The following is a 19,810-nucleotide window of genomic DNA, read 5'->3' as shown; positions in this document are numbered from 1 at the left end:
TTTGTTTTGGTTTGGGTTCCCCAAGGAGTAACCCTTAGACAAAAGGATTTGAATGTAAGTAGAATAAGAGAGGAAAGTCATCCCTTTTCCTTCCTTCCACCCTCTTAGGTGCAGAACAGAGGCCTGTAAATTAAACTCACAAAAGACAGATTCACAGAGAAAAACAAAGAGAAGTTCGTTAGGTGTTTACTAATTCCGGGGCACCTGGCTAGCTCAGTTGGTAGAACATGTGACTTCTGATCTTGGGGTCATGAGTTCAAGCCCCAGGTTGGGCACACACACACAAAAAAGGTTTATTAGTTCATCTGCACTTATACGGGGGAGTACCCAGAGATGAGTAACTCAAAGGGCTGGCTAGAACCTGGGTTTTTATAGTGTCCTAACACAAGAACAATACATTTTTAGAGATATGGCAAGACAAAGGAAAAGGACAGTGAGCTTCTCTGGAGGTTAACTGTGGGAAGGCAAAAATACGGGGGAAACAGATGGGGTAAGGTGTATTTGTACAGGTCCGTCCTGGAGCTGTAGGGGAGGAAAATTCTCCTCCTCTCTCTTTGGGTCTCTGGCTGGGCCTGAGAATTAAACTGACATATGACAGATTCACAGGAGGAAAGCAGACCCGTTTTAATGAATTTTTACATGTGCTTGAAAGCCTGCATCAGAGCCGGAAGCTCTCATACGTTCAGATAAAAAAAACAATCAACTTGCAAAGAATTGACAAGCCATCTGAGGACATGTCAAGCTGAATTTTGAATCAGCTTTATAAATGTCATTACATAGAGAGAGCTACCTTAAAAGATCTCTGGGGGAGCCTGGGTGGCTCAGTCGGTTAAGCATAACTTTGGCTCAGGTCTTGATCTCGCGGGTTCGTGAGTTCAAGCCCCACTTCAGGCTCTGTGCTGACAGCACTCCGGATCCTCTGTCTCCTTATCTCTCTGCCCCTCCCCTACTCACGCTCTCTGTGTGTCTCAAAATAAGTCAATAAAAACTTCAACAACAACAAAAAAAATCTGTGAAATTAGGGGCGCCCAGCTGGCTCAGTCAGTGAGTGTGTGACTGTTGATCTTGGGGTTGTGAGTTCGAGCCCCACATTGGGCGTAGAGTTTACTTAAAAAAAAAAAAAAAGAATTGATAAGACAAAGCACTCTGGGCTGGGGGCAGTCAATAGTGAAGAAGTAATAAGGTTTGTTTATTTAGGCTTCTTGGTCCTGAATTCACTCTCTGGTGATCAGGATCCCTCCCTTCATTCTGGTGGAGGGAGGAGATTCTTCACACAGGAGACTGATCTGCTCTCAGAGAAGAGTCAGACTCCTTCAGCTCGAGGTTTTTCCATCTTCGTGGCCATAAAACTTCCCCAGGAGAGGGGCCCTATGGGAGTCGTCACTTTCACAAGTGGTCGGAATGGGAAGATTTCTTTCTGCATCTCGTTTGCCTCAAACTCAAAATAATCCTTACGCCAAAGTGGCATATTTGGGGTGGCATATTCTGGTCCCCTAGAGGACTTTCTTTGGGAGGTGGTCCCAGTAAGTCGAGAAGACAAGGAAGGGAGGCAGCCAAAAAAGGGAACCCCATCCAGCTCGTCACCAATGGGACTCAGACGTACCTCCCACCCCTCCTCGAGGCAGGGGGGCAGGGGTCTTGAGCTGTGCATGAATCACGTGTAAGTGGGTGGGGGTCGGCTCACAGGGTCTCCCAGTCGGCTTGACAGACGTCTGCTTCTGACTTAAGCCGTGTGACAATCCAGGAAGGAGAGGTGTCTAGGCCCAGGGGGTACAGATAATAGGGTCGATGTGCTGACATCTCACTCCGACTGGAGGCTTACTTCCAGTGACCGTGCTGCCTGGCTCTTCACGAATCTTCATCCCATGTGGAATCACAGTTCTGCTAACCAGCTTCCGCACTGACCTAGATGCCATAAATGCACACTAAATGCTTTTCTGTGGGGCCATGTGCCCAGGACTTTACGTTATTGTGCTCCGGGACGCAAGAAGGTCATGGTGGCCAATAGCCCGGGGTCTGGAGTCACGCGCACGTGGCTTAGAATCCCAGCTCCACTGCTCCCTAGCTGTGCGGCTTTGCGCAAGTCCCTTCTGCTTGTCAAGCCTCAGTCTTTCTATGCGGAAAATGGGATTTCAATGCCTGCCTTTTTGGGTTCGTGTAAAGGCTCAACAGTGGGTTGGTTGCGTACAGGGTCAGAAATCAACAGGTGCTGATGTCACTTTTACACCGTGATGTTTTCGTAACAGTGTGGACACTCTGTGTGCAATGATTTGTTAAACCCCCGGTACATATAACTCTGTCATAGTTAAGGCCTCTAGGGTTTGGGGGGGGGTCACACAATTTTATATATTTATTTATATTATTATTTACATTATATATGTATTTATATATATTTACATAAAATATATAAATATATATAATTGCATATGAGTATAACCTTATATGTAATAATTATAAATATATTATAAACATAGGTTTTAAAAAAAAATTTTTTTTAATATCTATTTATTTTTGAGAGACAGAGAGAGACAGAGAATGAGCGGGAGAGGGGCAGAGAGAGAGGGAGACCCAGAATCCGAAGCTGGCTCCAGGCTCTGAGCCATCAGCACAGAGCCCGACGCGGGGCTCGAACTCACGAGCTGTGACATCGTGACCTGAACCGAAGTCGGATGCTTAACCGACTGGGCCACCCAGGAGCCCCTAAGCATAGGTTTTAAGACAGACTATACAGCCAGAAGTAAATCAGGAGACCTTACTGGCTGCATGTTTTACCCTGTATCATGTGAGTCAGGCCATTCTTTTTTTTTTTTTTTTGTTATGTTTTTGTTTATTTTTGAGAGAGAGAGAGTGGGAGTGGGGAAGGGACAGAGGATCCAAAGCAGGCTCTGGGCTGACAGCAGAGAGCCCAATGCGGGGCTTGAACTCATGAACCATGAGATCATGACCTGAGCCAAAGTTGGCCGCTCAACCGACTGAACCACCCAGGGGCCCCTATAGTGGAATATTAAAAAAAAATTTTTTTTAATGTTTATTTATTTTTGAGAGAGAGAAGGACAAAGCATGGTGGGGGAGGGGCAGAGAGAGAGGGAGACCCAGAACCTGAAGCAGGCTCCAGGCTCTGAGCTGTCAGCACAGACCCCAGTGTGGGGCTCGAACTCGCAGACTGTGAGATCATGACCTGAGCTGAAGACACGTAGCCTGCTGAGCCACCCAGGTGCCCCTAGAGCGGAATATTTTAAATGCAAATGTAGGGGGCGCCTGGCTGACTCAGTCGAAGAGGGTGAGACTAATGATCTCAGGGTTGAAAGTTCAAAAGCCACGTTGGGCACAGAGCGTACTTTTAAAAAGTAAAACATAGGGGTGCCTGGGTGGCGCAGTCGGTTAAGTGTCTGACTTCAGCCAGGTCACGATCTCGCGGTCCGTGAGTTCGAGCCCCGCGTCAGGCTCTGGGCTGATGGCTCAGAGCCTGGAGCCTGTTTCCGATTCTGTGTCTCCCTCTCTCTCTGCCCATCCCCCGTTCATGCTCTGTCTCTCTCTGTCCCAAAAATAAATAAACGTTGAAAAAAAAAAAAAGTAAAACATAAAGAGGGGTGCCTGGATGGGTCAGTCAGTTGAGCGTCCAACTTCGGCTCAGGTCAGATCTCATGGCTCATTGAGTTCAAGCCCCGCGTCGGGCTCTGTGCTGACAGTTCAGAGCCTGGAGCCTGCTTCAGATTCTGTCTCCCTCTCTCTCTCTCTGTCCTTCCCCCACTTGCCCTCTGTCTCTTTCTCTCAAATATAAATAAACATTTAAAAAAATAAATAAATAAACACTTAAAAAAAAATTTTTTTTAACGTAAAACAGAAAGATGACACTTTGTAAATTGTGAAACGGACACGAGTGTGGCATAATCGTTGCACGGAGTCTGGCCCAGCTCCACTCTGTCCTGTTTTTCCTTCACGCAGACCCGAGACGAACCTGTTGCCAGATGCCTACAGCAAGCAGCTCGCTGCAGCTCTGAGCACGAATCCACATCTGCGGGAGCTGCTCTTGGACCGCAACGCCCTGGGCAGCCGGGGCGTGAGGCTGCTCTGTGAAGGGCTCAGACACCCCAGCTGCAAACTTCATAACCTGAGGTGAGTCCAGGGGGGTCTGCGGGCTTCTGACGGACCCCCCCACACACCCCGTCTTCACGGGGCTCAGTCAGAAAGAGTATATGGTGGTGTTTGCTTCCGCTGCCCTAGCAAAGCCCCACAGCCTAGGGGATCTGGAGGACAGGAGTCCCAGGCCCAGGTGTGGGCACGGTCGGTCTCCTCTGAGGCCTCGCTCCTTGGCTTGCACATGGCTGTCTTCTCCCCGTGTCCTCACATGTGCGAGTCTGTGTCCAGTTTCCCCTTTTTTTCCCCCCTTAAGTTTATTTATTTATTTTGAAAGAGGAGAGATCATGAATGGGGGGAGAGCGAGAGAGAGAGAAAGAGAGAGAGAGAGAGAGAGAGAGAGAGAGAGAGAGAGAGAGAGAATCCCAGGCAGGCTCCATGCCATCAGCACAGAGCCTGATGCGGGGCTTGAACTCATGAACTGTGAGATCATGACCTGAGCCAAAATCAAGAGTTGCTTGCTTCACTGACTGAGCCACGCAGGTGCCCCCAGATTCCTCTTTTTATAGGGACACCAGTCACAGTGGGCTAGGACCCACTCTAGTGACCTCATTTTTTTTAAGTTTATTTATTGGGGCTCCTGGGTGGCTCAGTCAGTGAAGCATCCAACTTCAGCTCAGGTCATGATCTCGCTATTTGTGGGTTTGAGCCCCACATTGGGCTCTGTGCTGACAGCTCAGAGCCTGGAGCCTGCTTCAGATTCTGTGTCTCCCTCTTCTCTGCCCCTCCCCTTCTCGTCCTCTGTCTCTCTCTGCCTCCCAAAAATAAATAAACATTAAAAAATTAAAAAAACAAAAGATTATGATGGTGAGTCTTAGGTGCCCCTGGGTGGCTCAGTTGGGTAAGCGTCCAACTCTTGGTTTCAGCTCAGGTCATGATCTCTGAGTTCAAGCCCTGCGTCGGGCTCTGTGCTGACAGCTCAGAACCTGGAGCCTGCTTCCTATTCTGTGTCTCCCTCTCTCTCTGACCATCCCCCACTCACATTCTCTCTCTCTCTCTCCTTCAAGAGCAAATAAACATTAAAAACATATATATGTATTCTTGTTGCCTGTATTTATTTTTTAGTGACATATAATTCACGTCTTTCTTCTTTTAGCGTTTGCACACATCACCACTAATTCCAGAACATTTTCATCACGGCCGAAAGGAATCCTCCCTGACCTCCTTTTCTTTTAAGTTTATTTATTTATTTGGAGAGGGAGAGAGAGGCGCGGGAGGAGCAGAAAGAGAGAGAATCCCAAGCAGGCTCCGCACTGTCGGCTCAGAGTCCGATGCGGGGCTTGAACTTTCAAACTGGGAGGTCATGACCTGAATCGAAACCAACAGTCAGCCACTTAACGGGCTGAGTCACACCCAGGCGCCCCTCTTTCTTTTACTTTAAAAGAAGGGCGGGGGGGCGCCTGGGTGGCTCAGTCGGTTGAGCCTCCGACTTCAGCTCAGGTCACGATTTCGCGGTCTGTGAGTTCAAGCCCGGCATCAGCCATCTGGGCTGACAGCTCAGAGCCTGGAGCCCGTTTCAGATTCTGTGTCTCCCTCTCTCTCTGCCCCTCCCCCGTTCATGCTCTGTCTCTCTCTGTCTCAAAAATAAATAAATGTTAAAAAATAAAAATAAAAAAATAAAAAATAAAGGAAGGGGGAAATAGGTCTAGACCAAAAGAAGGAGGGAGAGAAAGGACGAGGGGCAGAACCCACCCTCTGACCACAGGAAGTGACCTGGTTCTTGTCCCCTCCCTCGTGCCCAGGCTCAAGAGATGCTGTGTGGCTCCCTCTGCCTGCCGGGACCTCGCGGCCGCCCTGATGGCCAATCAGAATCTAAGAAGGATGGACCTGAGCGGCAATGGGCTCGGGCTGCTGGGTGTGAAGATGCTGTGTCAGGGGCTCCGGCATCCCAGATGCAGGCTGCAGGCGATTCAGTGAGTCTGCACCCCGGACCGGTCCTTGGTCTGTGCCGTAGGGCTGCCCGGAGACCGTAGACTCCTGCCCCGGACCCTTTGAGCTTTAGGGAACCCCTCCCTGGCCTCCTCGTACCCCACCCACCTCACGTCCATGGTGGGGAGTGCCCAGGCCACTCACCCTCGCAGACCCCACACCTTACTGGTCAGCAACACCCCGAGGGGTCTGCACGCCGAGCTCCTGTGAGTTCGTGACGTTTAGCCGTGCCGTCCCTTCTCGCCGCAAGGCCACAGTTGTGGACAAGCCACCTAGCGTCCCCTGGGGGTCTGCCCTACTCCCACAGAGGACACTGCTTCTGATATTTCTGGTCACCAATGTGTGGGATGTCCCACAGCAAGCAACTCTGCAACACCAGTGGGGTGTCCTATAAATCACTCTGCCTCCGTCTGCCTGGAGGTGCTGTCAGGCCCCACAGGTGAGGGCTCCCCCCCACGAGACTGCTCCCCCACCACCCCCCTGCCACGTTCCCACCCCAGCCTCAGATGCCAGTTACAAATCCAAGTTGTCACCTGGCTTCTATCCCACCCCCTGCCCCAGGTTTGATTAATTTCCCAGAGTGGCTCATAGAACTCCCGAGAAACACTTAGGTTTCTCAGTTTATTAGGTTGATGATAACTAATGATCCTGTATGATACAGGATACAGTTGAAAGCCAGGGGGAGAGGTGCATGGGAGGAGGTCTGGGAGGGTCCCGAGAGCAGGAGTTTCTGGCCTCACGGGGCTGGGTGCACCGCCCTCCCGGTGAGGATGGGGTGGACGTGTTCACCAGCCTGGAATCTCCCAACCATGTGCTATCGTTTGTTTTTGCTTGTTTGTTTTTGCGAGACAAACAGAGAGAGAGAGCACAAGTGAGTGAGGGGCAGGGAGAGAGAGAGGGAGAAGTGGGGCTCGAACCCACAAACTGTGAGATCATGACCTGAGCTGAAGTCTGTTTGCTTCACCAACTAAGCCACCCAGGTGCCCTGCTATTGGGGTTTTAGGGAGCCTTCCTCCTGTGGTGAATGGATCATTACTCCATTTCCAGTCCCTTCTGGAGGAGGGGGGTGGGGCAGGGCTGAACGTTCTAAGCTTCTCATCAGGGCTTGGCCTCTCTGGTGCCCAGGCCAATCCGGGAGCCCACCCATCCCAAGACGCAATCCTGGTGTTCTTACCACTTAGGAATTACAGGGATTCAGGAGCTCTGTGCTGGGAACAGGGGCAGAGATCAGTATGTATATTTTCTATGATCTCTTACCACGTCCCATCTTATTCCTCCGAGGGAACTCCTACTTAGCCTTTGAGAACCATCCTAACCCCTCAGAGAGTCTTCCCTAACTGTGCACAGGTTGCCAAACACGAGTTAGGTTTTATTGTATTGTACTGTATTGTATTGTATTTTTAATGTTTATTTATTTATTTTGAGAGAGAGAGAGGAGAAAGAGAGACAGGCAGAGAGAATCCCAAGCAGGCTCCACACTGTCAGCACAGAGCCTGACTTGAGGCTCGAACTCACGAACCCTTGAGATCATGACCTGAGCTGAAACCAAGAGTCGGACGCTTAACCCACTGAGCCACCCGGGTGCCCCACCACGATGGTTTTGTTTTTTTTTTTTAATTTTTTCTTACCATTTATTTATTTTTGAGACAGAGAGAGACAGAGCATGAACGGGGGAGGGGCAGAGAGACAGGGAGACACAGAATCAGAAGCAGGCTCCAGGCTCTGAGCCATCAGCCCAGATGGCTGATGCGGGGCTTGAACTCACGGACCGCGAGATCGTGACCTGAGCCGAAGTCGGACGCTCAACCGACTGAGCCACTCAGGCGCCCCTCACCACGATGGTTTTAATCGACAGTAGCTCACCGTCCCAGCACCTGTTGTGTGTCAGGTGTGGTTCTACATCCTGTCCGCTTAGCAAATTTTGTGCTCCTCGCAAGAAATTTAGGAAGCAGGTGTGACCATCATCCTTGTATTACAGGCAGTGAACCTAAGGCAGCACGTGAAACATGAAACAGACTTGCAGACACTTTGCCTGAGGGTGCAGAGCTAGTGAGTGGCAGAGATAGACCCACCCAGACCTTGAGCTCTGGAGATCCTGCCGTGAGCTGTGGCTCACTCCTGCCTCAATGGCACTGCCTTCCCTGGAGTATAATTGCTTAGCCCTTTGCCTCGTTAGACAGGATGCTCCTGCTGGAGACGATGGCCTCTTGTTCATCTCTGAGCCGTGGTGACATGTGTAGGTTCGTGTTGGGTGACTGGATGGGCCAGGGGAGGAGCCAGGAAAGCAAGATGGCAGCCTCTTCAACGTCTCTTCCCTCCCGAGGTTGAGGAAGTGTGAGCTGGAGGCCGGAGCTTGCCAGGAGATCGCCTCTGTGCTCAGCACCAATCAGCATCTAGTGGAGTTGGACCTGGCGGGGAATTCGCTGGAGGATTTGGGTCTGAGGCTGTTATGCCAAGGCTTGAGGCATCCAGTGTGTAGACTGCGGATCCTGTGGTGAGTTCTTCACGGGGCCAAAAAAAGAAAAGGTTAGGATGGTAAATTTGATGTCATTTATACATATATATATATTTTTTTGTTTTTTATTTTTATTTATTTATTTTTTTTGACAGAGACAGAGACAGAACATGAATGAGCGGGGGAGGGGCAGAGAGAGAGGGAGACACAGAATCCGAAGCAGGCTCCAGGCTCCAAGCTGTCAGCACAGAGCCTGATGCGGGGCTCGAACTCATGAACCGTGGGATCATGACCTGAGCCGAAGTCGGACGCTTAACCCACTGAGCCACCCAGGCGCCCCGTGTCACATATATTTTACCACAATAAATCATAAATAAATGAGCATCAAGGCAATACTAACATCAGTGTCAAATGCCACAGAGCTCCCTACAATAAAGACAACCACAAAAATCCCTGTGGTTGTCCGGACAGACACCTCATCTCAGTGTGGCCGGACAGACACCTCATCTCAGTGTGGCTGGAGACGAGAGTGAGTTTGTTGGTTTCTGTCACCGAGAAGTCCAGAGGGAAAGACTGGTTTCAGGCACAGCTGGGTCCAGGGTCTCACGTGGTAAATCCAGGACTCTGTCTCTGTCTTCTCTTTCTGTATATAGGAAGACGCTGTGCTAAATGTCAACGGAGGACACCTTTGAGGAGTGGGTTTTGGGGCAATAGTGTTTTCCTGCTCTGTACTTCTGTCAGTTCAGGTGCATCCCAAACACATTACCGCTAATTTATGGCGGAGCATCAAAGACAGGTTGAGGAATCACACACGAGGAGCACAGGGTTACTTTAGCCAAGAAAATGCATTTCCTGTATTTCCTGGGTTACTTTAGCCAAGAAAATGCATCACACTGAAAAAAGAAAATAAAATACACGTATCATAAAATTTACCATCTTATCATTTTTTAGGTAATTTCAGGGTGCCCGGATGGCTCAGTCGCTTGAACGTCCGACTCTTGATTTCAGCTCAGGTCACAATCTCACGGTTCCTGGGTTCGAGCCCCACATCGGGCTCTGTGCTGACACCGCAGAGCCTGCTTGATTCTCTCTCCCCTCTCACTGCCCCTCCCCCTCTCAAAATACATAAATAAAAAGTAATCTCTACACTCAACGTGAGGCTCAAACTCACGACCCAGAGATCAAGAGCCGTGTGCTCTACTGGCTGAGCCAGCCAGGCATGCCTTCTATTTTGCCATTCTGAAGCATACAGCTTCATGGTCTTAAGCTATGAAGACTATTCACTTTTCACTATTCACTATTCACTTAAAGACTATTAAGCTATTCACACTGTTGTGCAAAGCATCACCACCATCCATCGCCTGAACTTTTTCATCTTGCAAAAGTGAGACTGTCCATTAAACACCGCCTCCCCATCTGCCTGCCCCGGCCCCTGATAACCTCCATTCTACTTTCTGTCTTTATGGTATTTGACCACTGTAGGTACCTGATGTAACTAGAATCACAAAATATTTGTGTGCCCTGTGTGTGTGTGTGTGTGTGTGTGTGTGTGTGTCTGGCTTCTTTTACTTAGTATCTTTTCAACTTTCATTCACATCGCTGCGTTAAAAGTTCCTTCCTTCTTAAGGCAGAATAACATCACATTACGTGGATATACCACAGTTGAATCCATTCGGTTCATCCCTTGGTGGACACTTGGAGTGCTTCTGCCTTTTGGCTATTTTGAAAAATGCTGTAAACATTGAGCCACAGATATTATTTTGAGCGCTTACTTTCAATCTTTGGGCTATGTAATCAGAAGCGGAATGGATGGAGCATAGGGTTGTGTTTAATTTTTTGTGGAGCTGCCATATTGTTTCCCACACTCACTTCACCATTATTCCTTCCTACCAACAGTGCATAAAGTTAATTCCTTCACACCCTTGCCAACATTCGTGGTGTTCAGGGTCCTTTTGAAATTCGTAAAAAACGTTATTATTATTTTTTACAATAGCTGTCCTAATGGATGTGATGTGGTACGTCCTGGTGGTTTTGATTCGCGTTTTCCTAATGATTAGCGATGCTGAGCATCTTTTCGTGTGATTTTGGACCGTTTGTTTATTTTCTGCAAAGAAATGTCTACTCACACTTTTGCCCGTTTTTAAACAATGAGTTGTTCCTTTGAAAATGCATTACTTTTGGGGCGCCTGGGTGGCTCAGTTGGCTAAGCGTCCGACTTCGGCTCAGGTCATGATCTCACGGTTCGTGGGTTCAAGCCCCACATCTGGCTCTGTGCTGACACGCTCAGTGTCTGGAGCCTGCTTCTGATTCTGTGTCTTTCTCTCTCTCTGCCCTCCCCTGCTCACTCTGTCTCTCTCGAAAATAAAATGAAATGAAACATTAAAAAAAATATCTTAAAAAAAGAAAATGCATTACTTTTAAGATTGGGGGTAGGGGAGATAAAATTAGCATTGTATAGAACACACTCATAATACGTGTTGGATTGGATTTCCTACAGGTTGAAGATTTGCGACCTTACTGCTGCTGCCTGTGAGGACCTTACGTCCATCCTCAGTGTGAACTGCAGCCTGAGGGAGCTGGACCTAAGCCTGAATGACCTGGGGGACCCCGGGGTGCTGCTGCTGTGTGAGGGCCTCAGGCATCCCCAGTGTAGACTCCAGACCCTCCGGTGAGTCCTGTGTTCCTCACCATCATCTGAGTCTGCTCTTCTATCTGGGCTCACTGGGCTCACTGGGGTCACTCCCTCTTCTCCTAACCTCTAGCTACATCTGCCTCAAAGATTTTTCTGCCACAGGGCCTTTGCACAAATAGTTCTTTCTTCCTGGGATGCCCTCCTACTTTGCTATTCCTCCTGTTTCCTGGATAACATCTGTTTTATCTGTTAGGACTCCAAACAAATGCTTCATCCCCATGGATTCCTCCCTTAACCCCTAAATAAGGTCTGGGTTCTCAGTTTGGGGATTTAATTTGAGCTTACGCTCAATTAAATTTATTTTATTTATTTTAAAAAAATTTTTTAAGTTCATTTATTTTGAGACTGACAGAGAGAGGCAGAGAGAGAATCTCAAGCAGGCTGTGTTGTCAGTACAGAGCCCGACGCAGGGCTTGATCTCATGAACCATGAGATCATGACCTGAGCCAAAATCCAGAGTCAGTGTTTAAATTTTAATTCTAGTAAAGTTAATATATTTTTATTTTTTTAAAGCTTTTATTTATTTTTGAGACAGAGACCAGGTGCTAGTTGGGGAGGGGCAGAGAGAGAGGGAGACACAGAATCCAAAGCAGGTTCCAGGCTCCAAGCTGTCAGCACAGAACCTGACTCGGGGCTCAAACAGGTGAACCATGAGATCGTGACCTGAGCCAAAGTCAGATGCCCATCCGACTGATCCATCCAGGTGCCCCTAGTTAATATATTTTTACAAGAAGGAATGGATGAATAAACCGAGGAACAAAAAGAAAATGCAGAAGGCTGTCAATTTCCAAAACAAAGTCATTTTTCTCTATAGTCCCAAAGGAGACTCTGTCTGTCCTACAAAAGTCTCATCTATTATCTGATGTCATTCACGCTAGAAGTTTTGTTTTGCTTTTTTCTTTCAAGACATTGTGCACAGCCTGGCTTCTATTGCTTTTGTTACATTTGGACAAATGCCCCATTTCTTCATTCTTTTCTCTACTGCATCCGGTCCACACTATCACTATGGAACCACACACACCTCTGTGTGTGTTTTAAATATACATATAATTTTTTTTAATTTTTAAATGTTTATTTTTGAGAGAGAATGCATGGGGTGGGGGAGGAGAGAGAAGGGGGACAGAGGATCCTAAGTGGGCTCTGTGCGGACAGGCCCATGTGGGGCTTGAACTCACAAACTTTGAGATTGTGACCTGAGCCAAAGTCAGATGTTTAACCAACTGAGCCACCCAGGCGCCCCCCACAGGCCTCTGTTTTAATTTTGTCTCCTTCTTTCGCTCCCCAAAGCTCGTCTGTAGGCACTCCTGTCTTTATGTAAATGATACAGCTCACCAACCTCTCCCCCTCCCCCACTCATCTTTATAACTGAGCATGTGCACTTGGTGCAGACATATCTAAGGCGTCCCTTTGAGCTCACCTGCGTTGTTATTTGCACGCACCGGATAGTATGGAGCCGTGCTCCCGTCCCCAGCTCTGCTGTGATGTTCATTCTTGTGTGTCCTTTCCTGAATGCCCCCCCCAGCCCCCACCCCCAACCCGGAGTCAAGTCACACACTCAGACTGAATTTGACATCTCCACCTGATCTGAATAGCGCTCTAGAAAGATGAGGTTTACTCTTCCGACCGCTATTTAGGAAAAGCTACTTTGCTGGTATCTTGATGGTTATTCAACTTTCTATCTTTAACACCCTGGTGGGTGTAAAATGTTCTTAAACGGCATTTCAGTGTTGAGTATCTCTTCGTGTGCTTATCGGCTTTTTTGGTTTCCCCGTTCTGTGAATTTCCTAATTGCATAATTTATTTGTGTCTTTGGTATGTGTTCTATATTTGCCTTGCTCTGCGAATGTTCCCCGCTTTAGATATTAATCTTCCGTTGAGTGCGTATCTTGGAAACGTCTGCTTGGTAGGTCCTCGGCCTGTCAAATTGTCTGTGGATGCTTTCCTCAGGCACAAATCTGTATGTTTTGAGGTCAGATCCGTGTGCATTTCTATGATTTATATCCTTGTGAGGTGTCCAAGAATTCCTTTGCCATGTGCCTGGCTGGCTCAGAAGAACGTACTTACAATTCTGGATCTCGGGGTGAGTTCAAGCCCCACGGTGGGTGTGGAGACTACTAAAAAAATAAACTTAAAAGAAAAAAGAAGAAAGAAAAGAAAATCTTTTGCCAGTGCAATGTCAAGGGTGTTCTCAGTTTCTTCTTTGTGTTTACCTGTGTGGTTAGGTGGGGTTCAGTTTTTTTCTCTAATTTTTGCAAAGCCATTTAATAAAGTAAGGAAATCCTGTCCTTAGCATTTTCTTTTTCTTTTTATGTTTACTTATTTATTTTTGAGAGAGAGAGACTGAGCAGGGGAGGGGCCAGGGTGGGGGTGGGGTGGGAGACAGAATCCCAAGCAGGCTCTGCACTGTCAGCACAGAGCCTCATGTGGGGCTTGAACCCACAAACCATGAGATCATGACCTGAGCCTAAACCAAGAGTCGGACGCTTAAACGACTGAGCCACCCAGGCGCCCCTTTTGCGTTTTCTTCTTGCAAATTTTCAGCTATTCATACACATTTATTCTGCCATTACATTTTAGAATGCATAAAAAGGTTGTTGTTGTTTTTTTTTTAGTTTATTTATTTTTTACTCCTGTCTTTTTCCAATGTGGGGCTCGAACTCCCCACCCCGGGATCAAGAGTCGCATGCTCTTCTGACTGAGCCGGCCAGGTGTCCCTATAAAAAAATGTTTTAGAAGGCATTTCTCCACTTACCCCAATGTGGCTCTTCTTGGCTGAGGCTGGGTTCTTTCCCTTGTCCACACACAGCAGGTCAACCAGATGTTTATATGTCTGTAGATCTACATGTTGCCTGAGGGAAACACGGACACCCTCAAAGGAAAGGAGAGTTCAGGTTTTCGCCCTATGGGAGCCATATCTAAGGACAGGCAGGAATGTCTGAAAATCTGGAAAAAAAAATACTATACAGTGAAATAGCACTTTTTAAAAATGTTGATTTACTTTTGAGAGAGAGAATGCATGCATGCTTGAGAGGGGAGGGGCACAGAGAGAGGGAGGGAGGGAGGGAGGGAGGGAGAGAGAGAGAGAGCGCAAGTGAGGGAGAGGCAGAGAGAGGAGACACAGAATCTGAAGCGGGTTCCGGGTTCTGAGCTGTCAGCACAGAGCCCAACGCGGAGCTCGAACTCACAAACCTTGAGATCATGACCTGAGCTGAAGTTGGACCCTTAACTGACTGAGCCACGCAGGTGCCTCTGAAATAGCATTTTTGACTCTCTTAGGTACCCCCAAATAGTCTTTCGATTGCAACAGTATGCATGGACAGTGGCTAAGTGAACCCCAGCTCCGTGACCTTGAGCAGTGCATGGCACCCCACGTGTCCTAACAACAGATGGTAAAAGTTATGCTTAAATTACTTGCTGTCGGCTGGGGCGCCTGGGTGGCGCAGTCGGTTAAGCGTCCAACTTCAGCCAGGTCACGATCTCGCCCTCCGTGAGTTCGAGCCCCGCGTCAGGCTCTGGGCTGATGGCTCGGAGCCTGGAGCCTGTTTCCGATTCTGTGTCTCCCTCTCTCTCTGCCCCTCCCCCGTTCATGCTCTGTCTCTCTCTGTCCCAAAAAAAAAAAAAAAAAAAAAACGTTGAAAAAAAATAAATTACTTGCTGTTGGGGCACCTGGCTGGCTCAGTCAGAAGAGCATGTGACTTTTGATCTCAGGGTCGTGAGTTTGAGCATCATGTTGGGTGTAAGAGAATGTATATTTTAATTTACTTAAACTAAATAAAATTTAAAAAAAAAAAAGACCCTTATAAACCACTTACTACTATGGGCTCATCTGTATTAAAAAATTCCCATGTTGGGGCACCTGGGGGGCTCAGTCGGTTGAGCGTCCGACTTTGACTCAGGTCACATGTCGTGTTTCGTGGGTTCAAGCCCTGCATGGGGCTCAGAGCCTGCTTCAGATTCTGTGTCTCCCTCTCTCTCTGCCCCTCCCTTGCTTGTGCTCTGTTTCTGTCTCTCTCTCAAAAAAATTAAAACATTAAAAAAAAATTAAAAATCAATTAAAAAAGAAAAAGAAAGAAACTGGGTAAAGATATAGCGTCGCCCCCCCCCCCCCATTCCAGGGTCTTTGCAGATAAAATCAGTTCAGATGAGTGCTGGAGCAGGGAGGGGCCCCTAATTAGGTGTCCTCATGAAGAAGGGAAATTTGGACACAGACACGTGGAGGAAGATGCGGTGTGAACATGGAGGCAGAGATGGGGTGATGTTTGTGCAGGACAGATGTACCCCAAAGATGGCTGGTGAACACCAGAAGCCTGGGGAGAGGCTGGACCAGGTTCTCAGCTGCCAGGGGAGGGGGGGCGGGGCCAGGCTTCCCTCTAGAGCCGTGAGACAGTCAGTGTCTACCTTGCGAGCCTCTGGTGTGGGAACTTGTTACAGCAGCTGGAGGAACCTGATACACGAGCACTCATCAGATGGATACCGAACCGATACTGAATATCATCCTTCCTCTGGACCATCTCCCTGTGTTCCTTCCTTCCTCTTTCCCTCTTTCTTTGTTATTTCTCTCTGCCTCTCATCTTCCCACCCACCTGCCCCTTGCTTCTCCCTTTTTCTGCCTCGGGTGGTGGTTGGTGGGGGGGGGGGGGGGATGGTGTCTGGTCACCTCTCTGCACGGGCACCTGGACACAAAGAAACCCTCCCCGGGGACGCCTTTGGGGTGACTCAGCTCACCTCTGTGCGTCCTGTCTTCCAGGTTGGGCATTTGCAGGCTGGGCTCGGCCGCCTGTGAGGGTCTGGGTGCTGTGCTCCAGGTCAACCCCCACCTACGGGAGCTGGATCTGAGTTTCAATGACCTGGGCGACAGGGGCATGTGGCCGCTGTGCGAGGGGCTGGGACACCCCACCTGCAGACTCCAGAAACTGTGGTGAGCTGAGCCCTGGGCATCGGGACTGGTGGCCTGGCGGGGGCGGTCTCCGGCTGGGGGCGCATCTCTGCCCTGTGCTTCTATCGGAGGGACATCCCTCCCCCCCCTGGAAGAGGGCCAGCGGGAGCCCCGAGGTGGAGAGAAAACCCGCAGAGAGCTCAGGCGGGAATTTATTCTCTGCAGGAGGCAAACATAAAAATGCTTCACTTTACCTTCCATCGTTGCCTGTAAACATTTTCTGTAAACTTTCCTCTTCTCCGCTGACATTTACTTGGGCAGATTCTTGGCTTCTCCGTGACCTTTATATAATAAAAAGTCAATCTGTTCCAGTGTGAATTTCAGTCAAATGTGAATTATCACTCCTCCTCCTTCTTTGTCCCCAAAACTCGCCTGGCTCCCACCCCGAGGGACTGTTTCTATTGTCATTTCTGAGGCTCTGGCTTATGTGCTGGTCTGGGTAGGTGGGCATCAGGATGCGGGCGGGGGGATGGGGCTCAGGGACAGCACTGTCCCCACCCCCCATCTGGCAGGCACCTCTCCCGGGGATCATATGCGCATTCTTACAGGGACCCTCCACCCCCACCCCGGGGAGGCGCCTGCCCGTGGCGACCGACCTCCTTGCATACCCCGTCTACAGGTTGCACCCTCATCTTCCTCTCCTGACCCCCCTGCACCTGTGACGTGGGTGGTTCTTCATCAGCAAGCTGGTTTTTTTCTCTTCCTCTGCGAGTCCCGAGCTGTTGTCTTGTACCTCGTTTTGGGAGCTGGCATCTCTCGCCTCACAGCCTCAGCCAAACTAAGATTAAAATATTTCCACTTAACATCCCTGCTGTGATACTACTTCTTTCAAAAGTTGCTGTGAGGAACAAATGAAGTAAACGCAAAGCCCTTAGCAAGGTGCTCGGCACACCGTTGTTCCTCAGTAGGTGCTACCCATTCTTATTGTTACCGGAAAGGCAGAAAATGCAGGAAAGAAACACAGTGGGAGGCAGATTGGAAATTAGAGAGAATCAGATGGCATATTGTTTGGGCAGGTGGCAGCCCAATTCATACTGGCTCCTAAAAGAGAGAGAGAGATTGACTTATGTAACTGAAAATTGGCTTCAGGTATGGCTTGATCTAGGCATTTGGATTCTTGATCTCCATTATCTTCCCCGCCTCGTTGCTGTATTGGCTCCTTTATCAAATAAGCTTTGCCTTGATCCTGCTTGTTGACAAAACACAACTTCTTACCAGGTCTAAGTGCTGAAAGAAAAAACTCGGGAAATCAAGTATGGGTCGGATGCACTGGTTTTGGGTGGGCCCTGTGTCCAACTGAAACCATTCATGGTGACTTGGAGACATGGGAACCAATCGACTTAGGCCTGGATCCTGAGCTCAAGGGCAGTGTTAACCCAAGATGGACTGAGACCGGGGTTTCAATGACAGACGGGGATCGAATTACCATAAAGGGGAATGGATAGGACTGCGAAATCAGTGGGTAACCTATGGAGATGAAGTTGTGAATTGAGAAGCATCCTTAAATGCTTCCCTTAAATGTTTTCCAGCACATTGGCCTTAACCTGGACTGGCTGGGCACCACTCTGCTTTCTCTGAAATCGGTGTCCTAAAACCATCACCCTGAATCCCCTTGAAGACACTGCCCCAAAGTAGCTCCTTATACTGCTTCAACCACTGTCTTCCACAGGCTGGATAGCTGTGGCCTCACAGCCAAAGCTTGTGAGCATCTTGCTTCCGCCCTGGGCGTCAGCCAGACCCTGACGGAGCTTTATCTGACCAACAACGCCCTGGGGGATACAGGGGTCAGGCTGCTGTGCAAAGGGCTGAGTCATCCTGGCTGCAAACTTCGAGTGCTCTGGTGAGAGACGGGTTTCTGGTTCTGAAGGAGGCGGGGCCTGGGGCTTGGAGTTGGGAGTGAGGGTCAACAATCGAGATGCCCATCGGAGATGGGCAAGTAGGCCAGAAGATTCGGAAACGTCTCCTTCATGCACTAATGTATGCAAGCAGTGTGGGATGGGGAGGCCGTCCGGCCTCTTTGCTCCTCAATATCCCCGTCTATAAAAGGGGGGAAACCTGGCTGCTTCTTCTTAAAGATGGCCACAAATTAAACCAGTGAAGAGGTTAGCGACTTGGGATAGTGTGGTAGCTCAGAGTCCAGCCTGCCTCCCCATGGGACTCGGTTTCCAACCAAGTACCGGGTGATGGGATTATGTTAACAAGGCAGGACGTGTGAGAGATTGGAGGTTACCTTGGAATGCCGCAGCCTGGGCCTGGGATGACCTTTCCCGCTGTGTGTCCTCAGGTTATTTGGGATGGACCTGAACAAAATGACGCACAGAAGGCTGGATGTGCTTCGGGGAACAAGACCTCACCTGGACATTGGCTGCTGAATGGCTCTAGCTCTCCTCTTGAAGGCAGGGCAGAGGAAGAGCATCCCAGGACCCCGCTGGTCAACGGTGATGAGCAGGCTCTCCTGTGCACTCCCATGCAGGATGGATCCTTTCTGCTTGGGGACTGGGTCAAGGCATCGTGGAGCCTGGAGCTTTAGTTTGGGGGATGCTACAGGGGGGTCATGGCCAGGACCTGAGGATTCTTGAGCAGGGGCTCTAAGCCGAGGGCAATTTTTGCACCCCTCCCTGGGACACCTGGCAATGTCAGGATTCCCCAAATGCTGGCCATCCATCCTGTAATACACAGGACAGTCCCCTACAGCCAGGCCTGCAGCCGAAATGGCACTTGTGGCAAAGTTGAGGATTAGCGGTGCCGTGAGGGTGCTAGACAGTCTCGAAGGGCGGGCCGGGTGCCAGAGAATACTGGTCAGGCCAGCAGCCCCGCCACCCACTCCCTTGCAGTCCTGCTTTGCACTCGGTCCTGCCCGATGGCTGGACACCTCACCGGGATTAGCCCACTGTAGGCTGGCCTGTGACCTGTCCATGCTGCGGAGTACACGGGCGAAACCAGACTTTCCCTGTTGGGGACTGGAGATACGGAGACTCAGTCCAAGCCAGTTGATTGATCCCAGGAACGCCCCAGGACACCATGAGTGTGCTGAAATGAAGCCATTAGCCTAAGACTGGAATTTAGTAGGGAGCACCTGGAGCTTATGGAGTTAACAGTGACCCTGGAGCCCATGAAAGCCTGGAAAAGGAAGCTAACTCAGACTCCCAGACATTCCTGTGGACATCAGGGTCTCATTGACACTTGACTCTTGAAACCAAGGCCTTTCCTTCCTGAGCGCCCTTGACTTGTGTGTCCTCCGGCCCCTTACAACCCCACAAACCATGCCCCAGACCCTTTGCTGAAGCTGAACAAGGAGAAACTTGGCCCACTCACCACCCAGGCCCTTAGGTGGCCTCCAGGAAGATCTATGCACATGTCTGGGAGTGTAGGAATGTCAACATGCCTTAGAAGAGAAACGGTGGGAGGGGATCCTGGTCTGACAAGGTCTAGAATGCTGGGGCAAGACTGCTCCTTTGGCGTGAGCCAATTTCCGGCACAGCCCTCTAGGAGGCAAGTGTTGAAATGGAAGCTGCCCTGACATCCTCCAGATCTTAGGAGCAACCAAGCTAGTGTTCGTTTGGTACCCTTAACCCACAGTTAGGCGTTATTTAGGCGTTTCTTTAAGACACACCCCCTTTCCTTGTGATTCTTTCCCAATGTGCAATCTTGGCTTTGCCTG

At 49.4% G+C, this 19,810-nt stretch overlaps 1 protein-coding gene across 3 annotated transcripts in view; it reads left to right on the top strand.

The window, feature by feature from the left end:
- The window catches only part of NLRP12 (NLR family pyrin domain containing 12), a 30,359-nt gene extending 11,594 nt beyond the window's left edge, over positions 1 to 18,765 (top strand). The window contains exons 4-10 of one of the 3 annotated variants that reach the window (XM_027037260.2): positions 3,946 to 4,116; positions 5,880 to 6,050; positions 8,390 to 8,560; positions 11,019 to 11,189; positions 15,961 to 16,128; positions 17,819 to 17,989; positions 18,434 to 18,765. In XM_027037260.2, the coding sequence (XP_026893061.2) occupies positions 3,946 to 4,116; positions 5,880 to 6,050; positions 8,390 to 8,560; positions 11,019 to 11,189; positions 15,961 to 16,128; positions 17,819 to 17,989; positions 18,434 to 18,521 (1,111 nt within the window). In that variant the 3' untranslated portion in view covers positions 18,522 to 18,765. Of the gene's footprint in view, positions 1 to 3,945; positions 4,117 to 5,879; positions 6,051 to 8,389; positions 8,561 to 11,018; positions 11,190 to 15,960; positions 16,132 to 17,678; positions 17,990 to 18,433 lie in introns of those variants that run through there. The other 2 variants (XM_015078932.3, XM_027037259.2) reach the window with 2 other exon arrangements.
- The last annotated feature ends 1,045 nt before the right edge of the window (positions 18,766 to 19,810 follow it).

The sequence above is a fragment of the Acinonyx jubatus genome, chromosome E2 (genome assembly GCF_027475565.1).
Source record: "Acinonyx jubatus isolate Ajub_Pintada_27869175 chromosome E2, VMU_Ajub_asm_v1.0, whole genome shotgun sequence".
Lineage (NCBI taxonomy): Eukaryota > Metazoa > Chordata > Mammalia > Carnivora > Felidae > Acinonyx > Acinonyx jubatus.
Note: the sequence above shows the minus strand (reverse complement) of the source record. Positions and strands in the feature narration are given on the sequence as shown.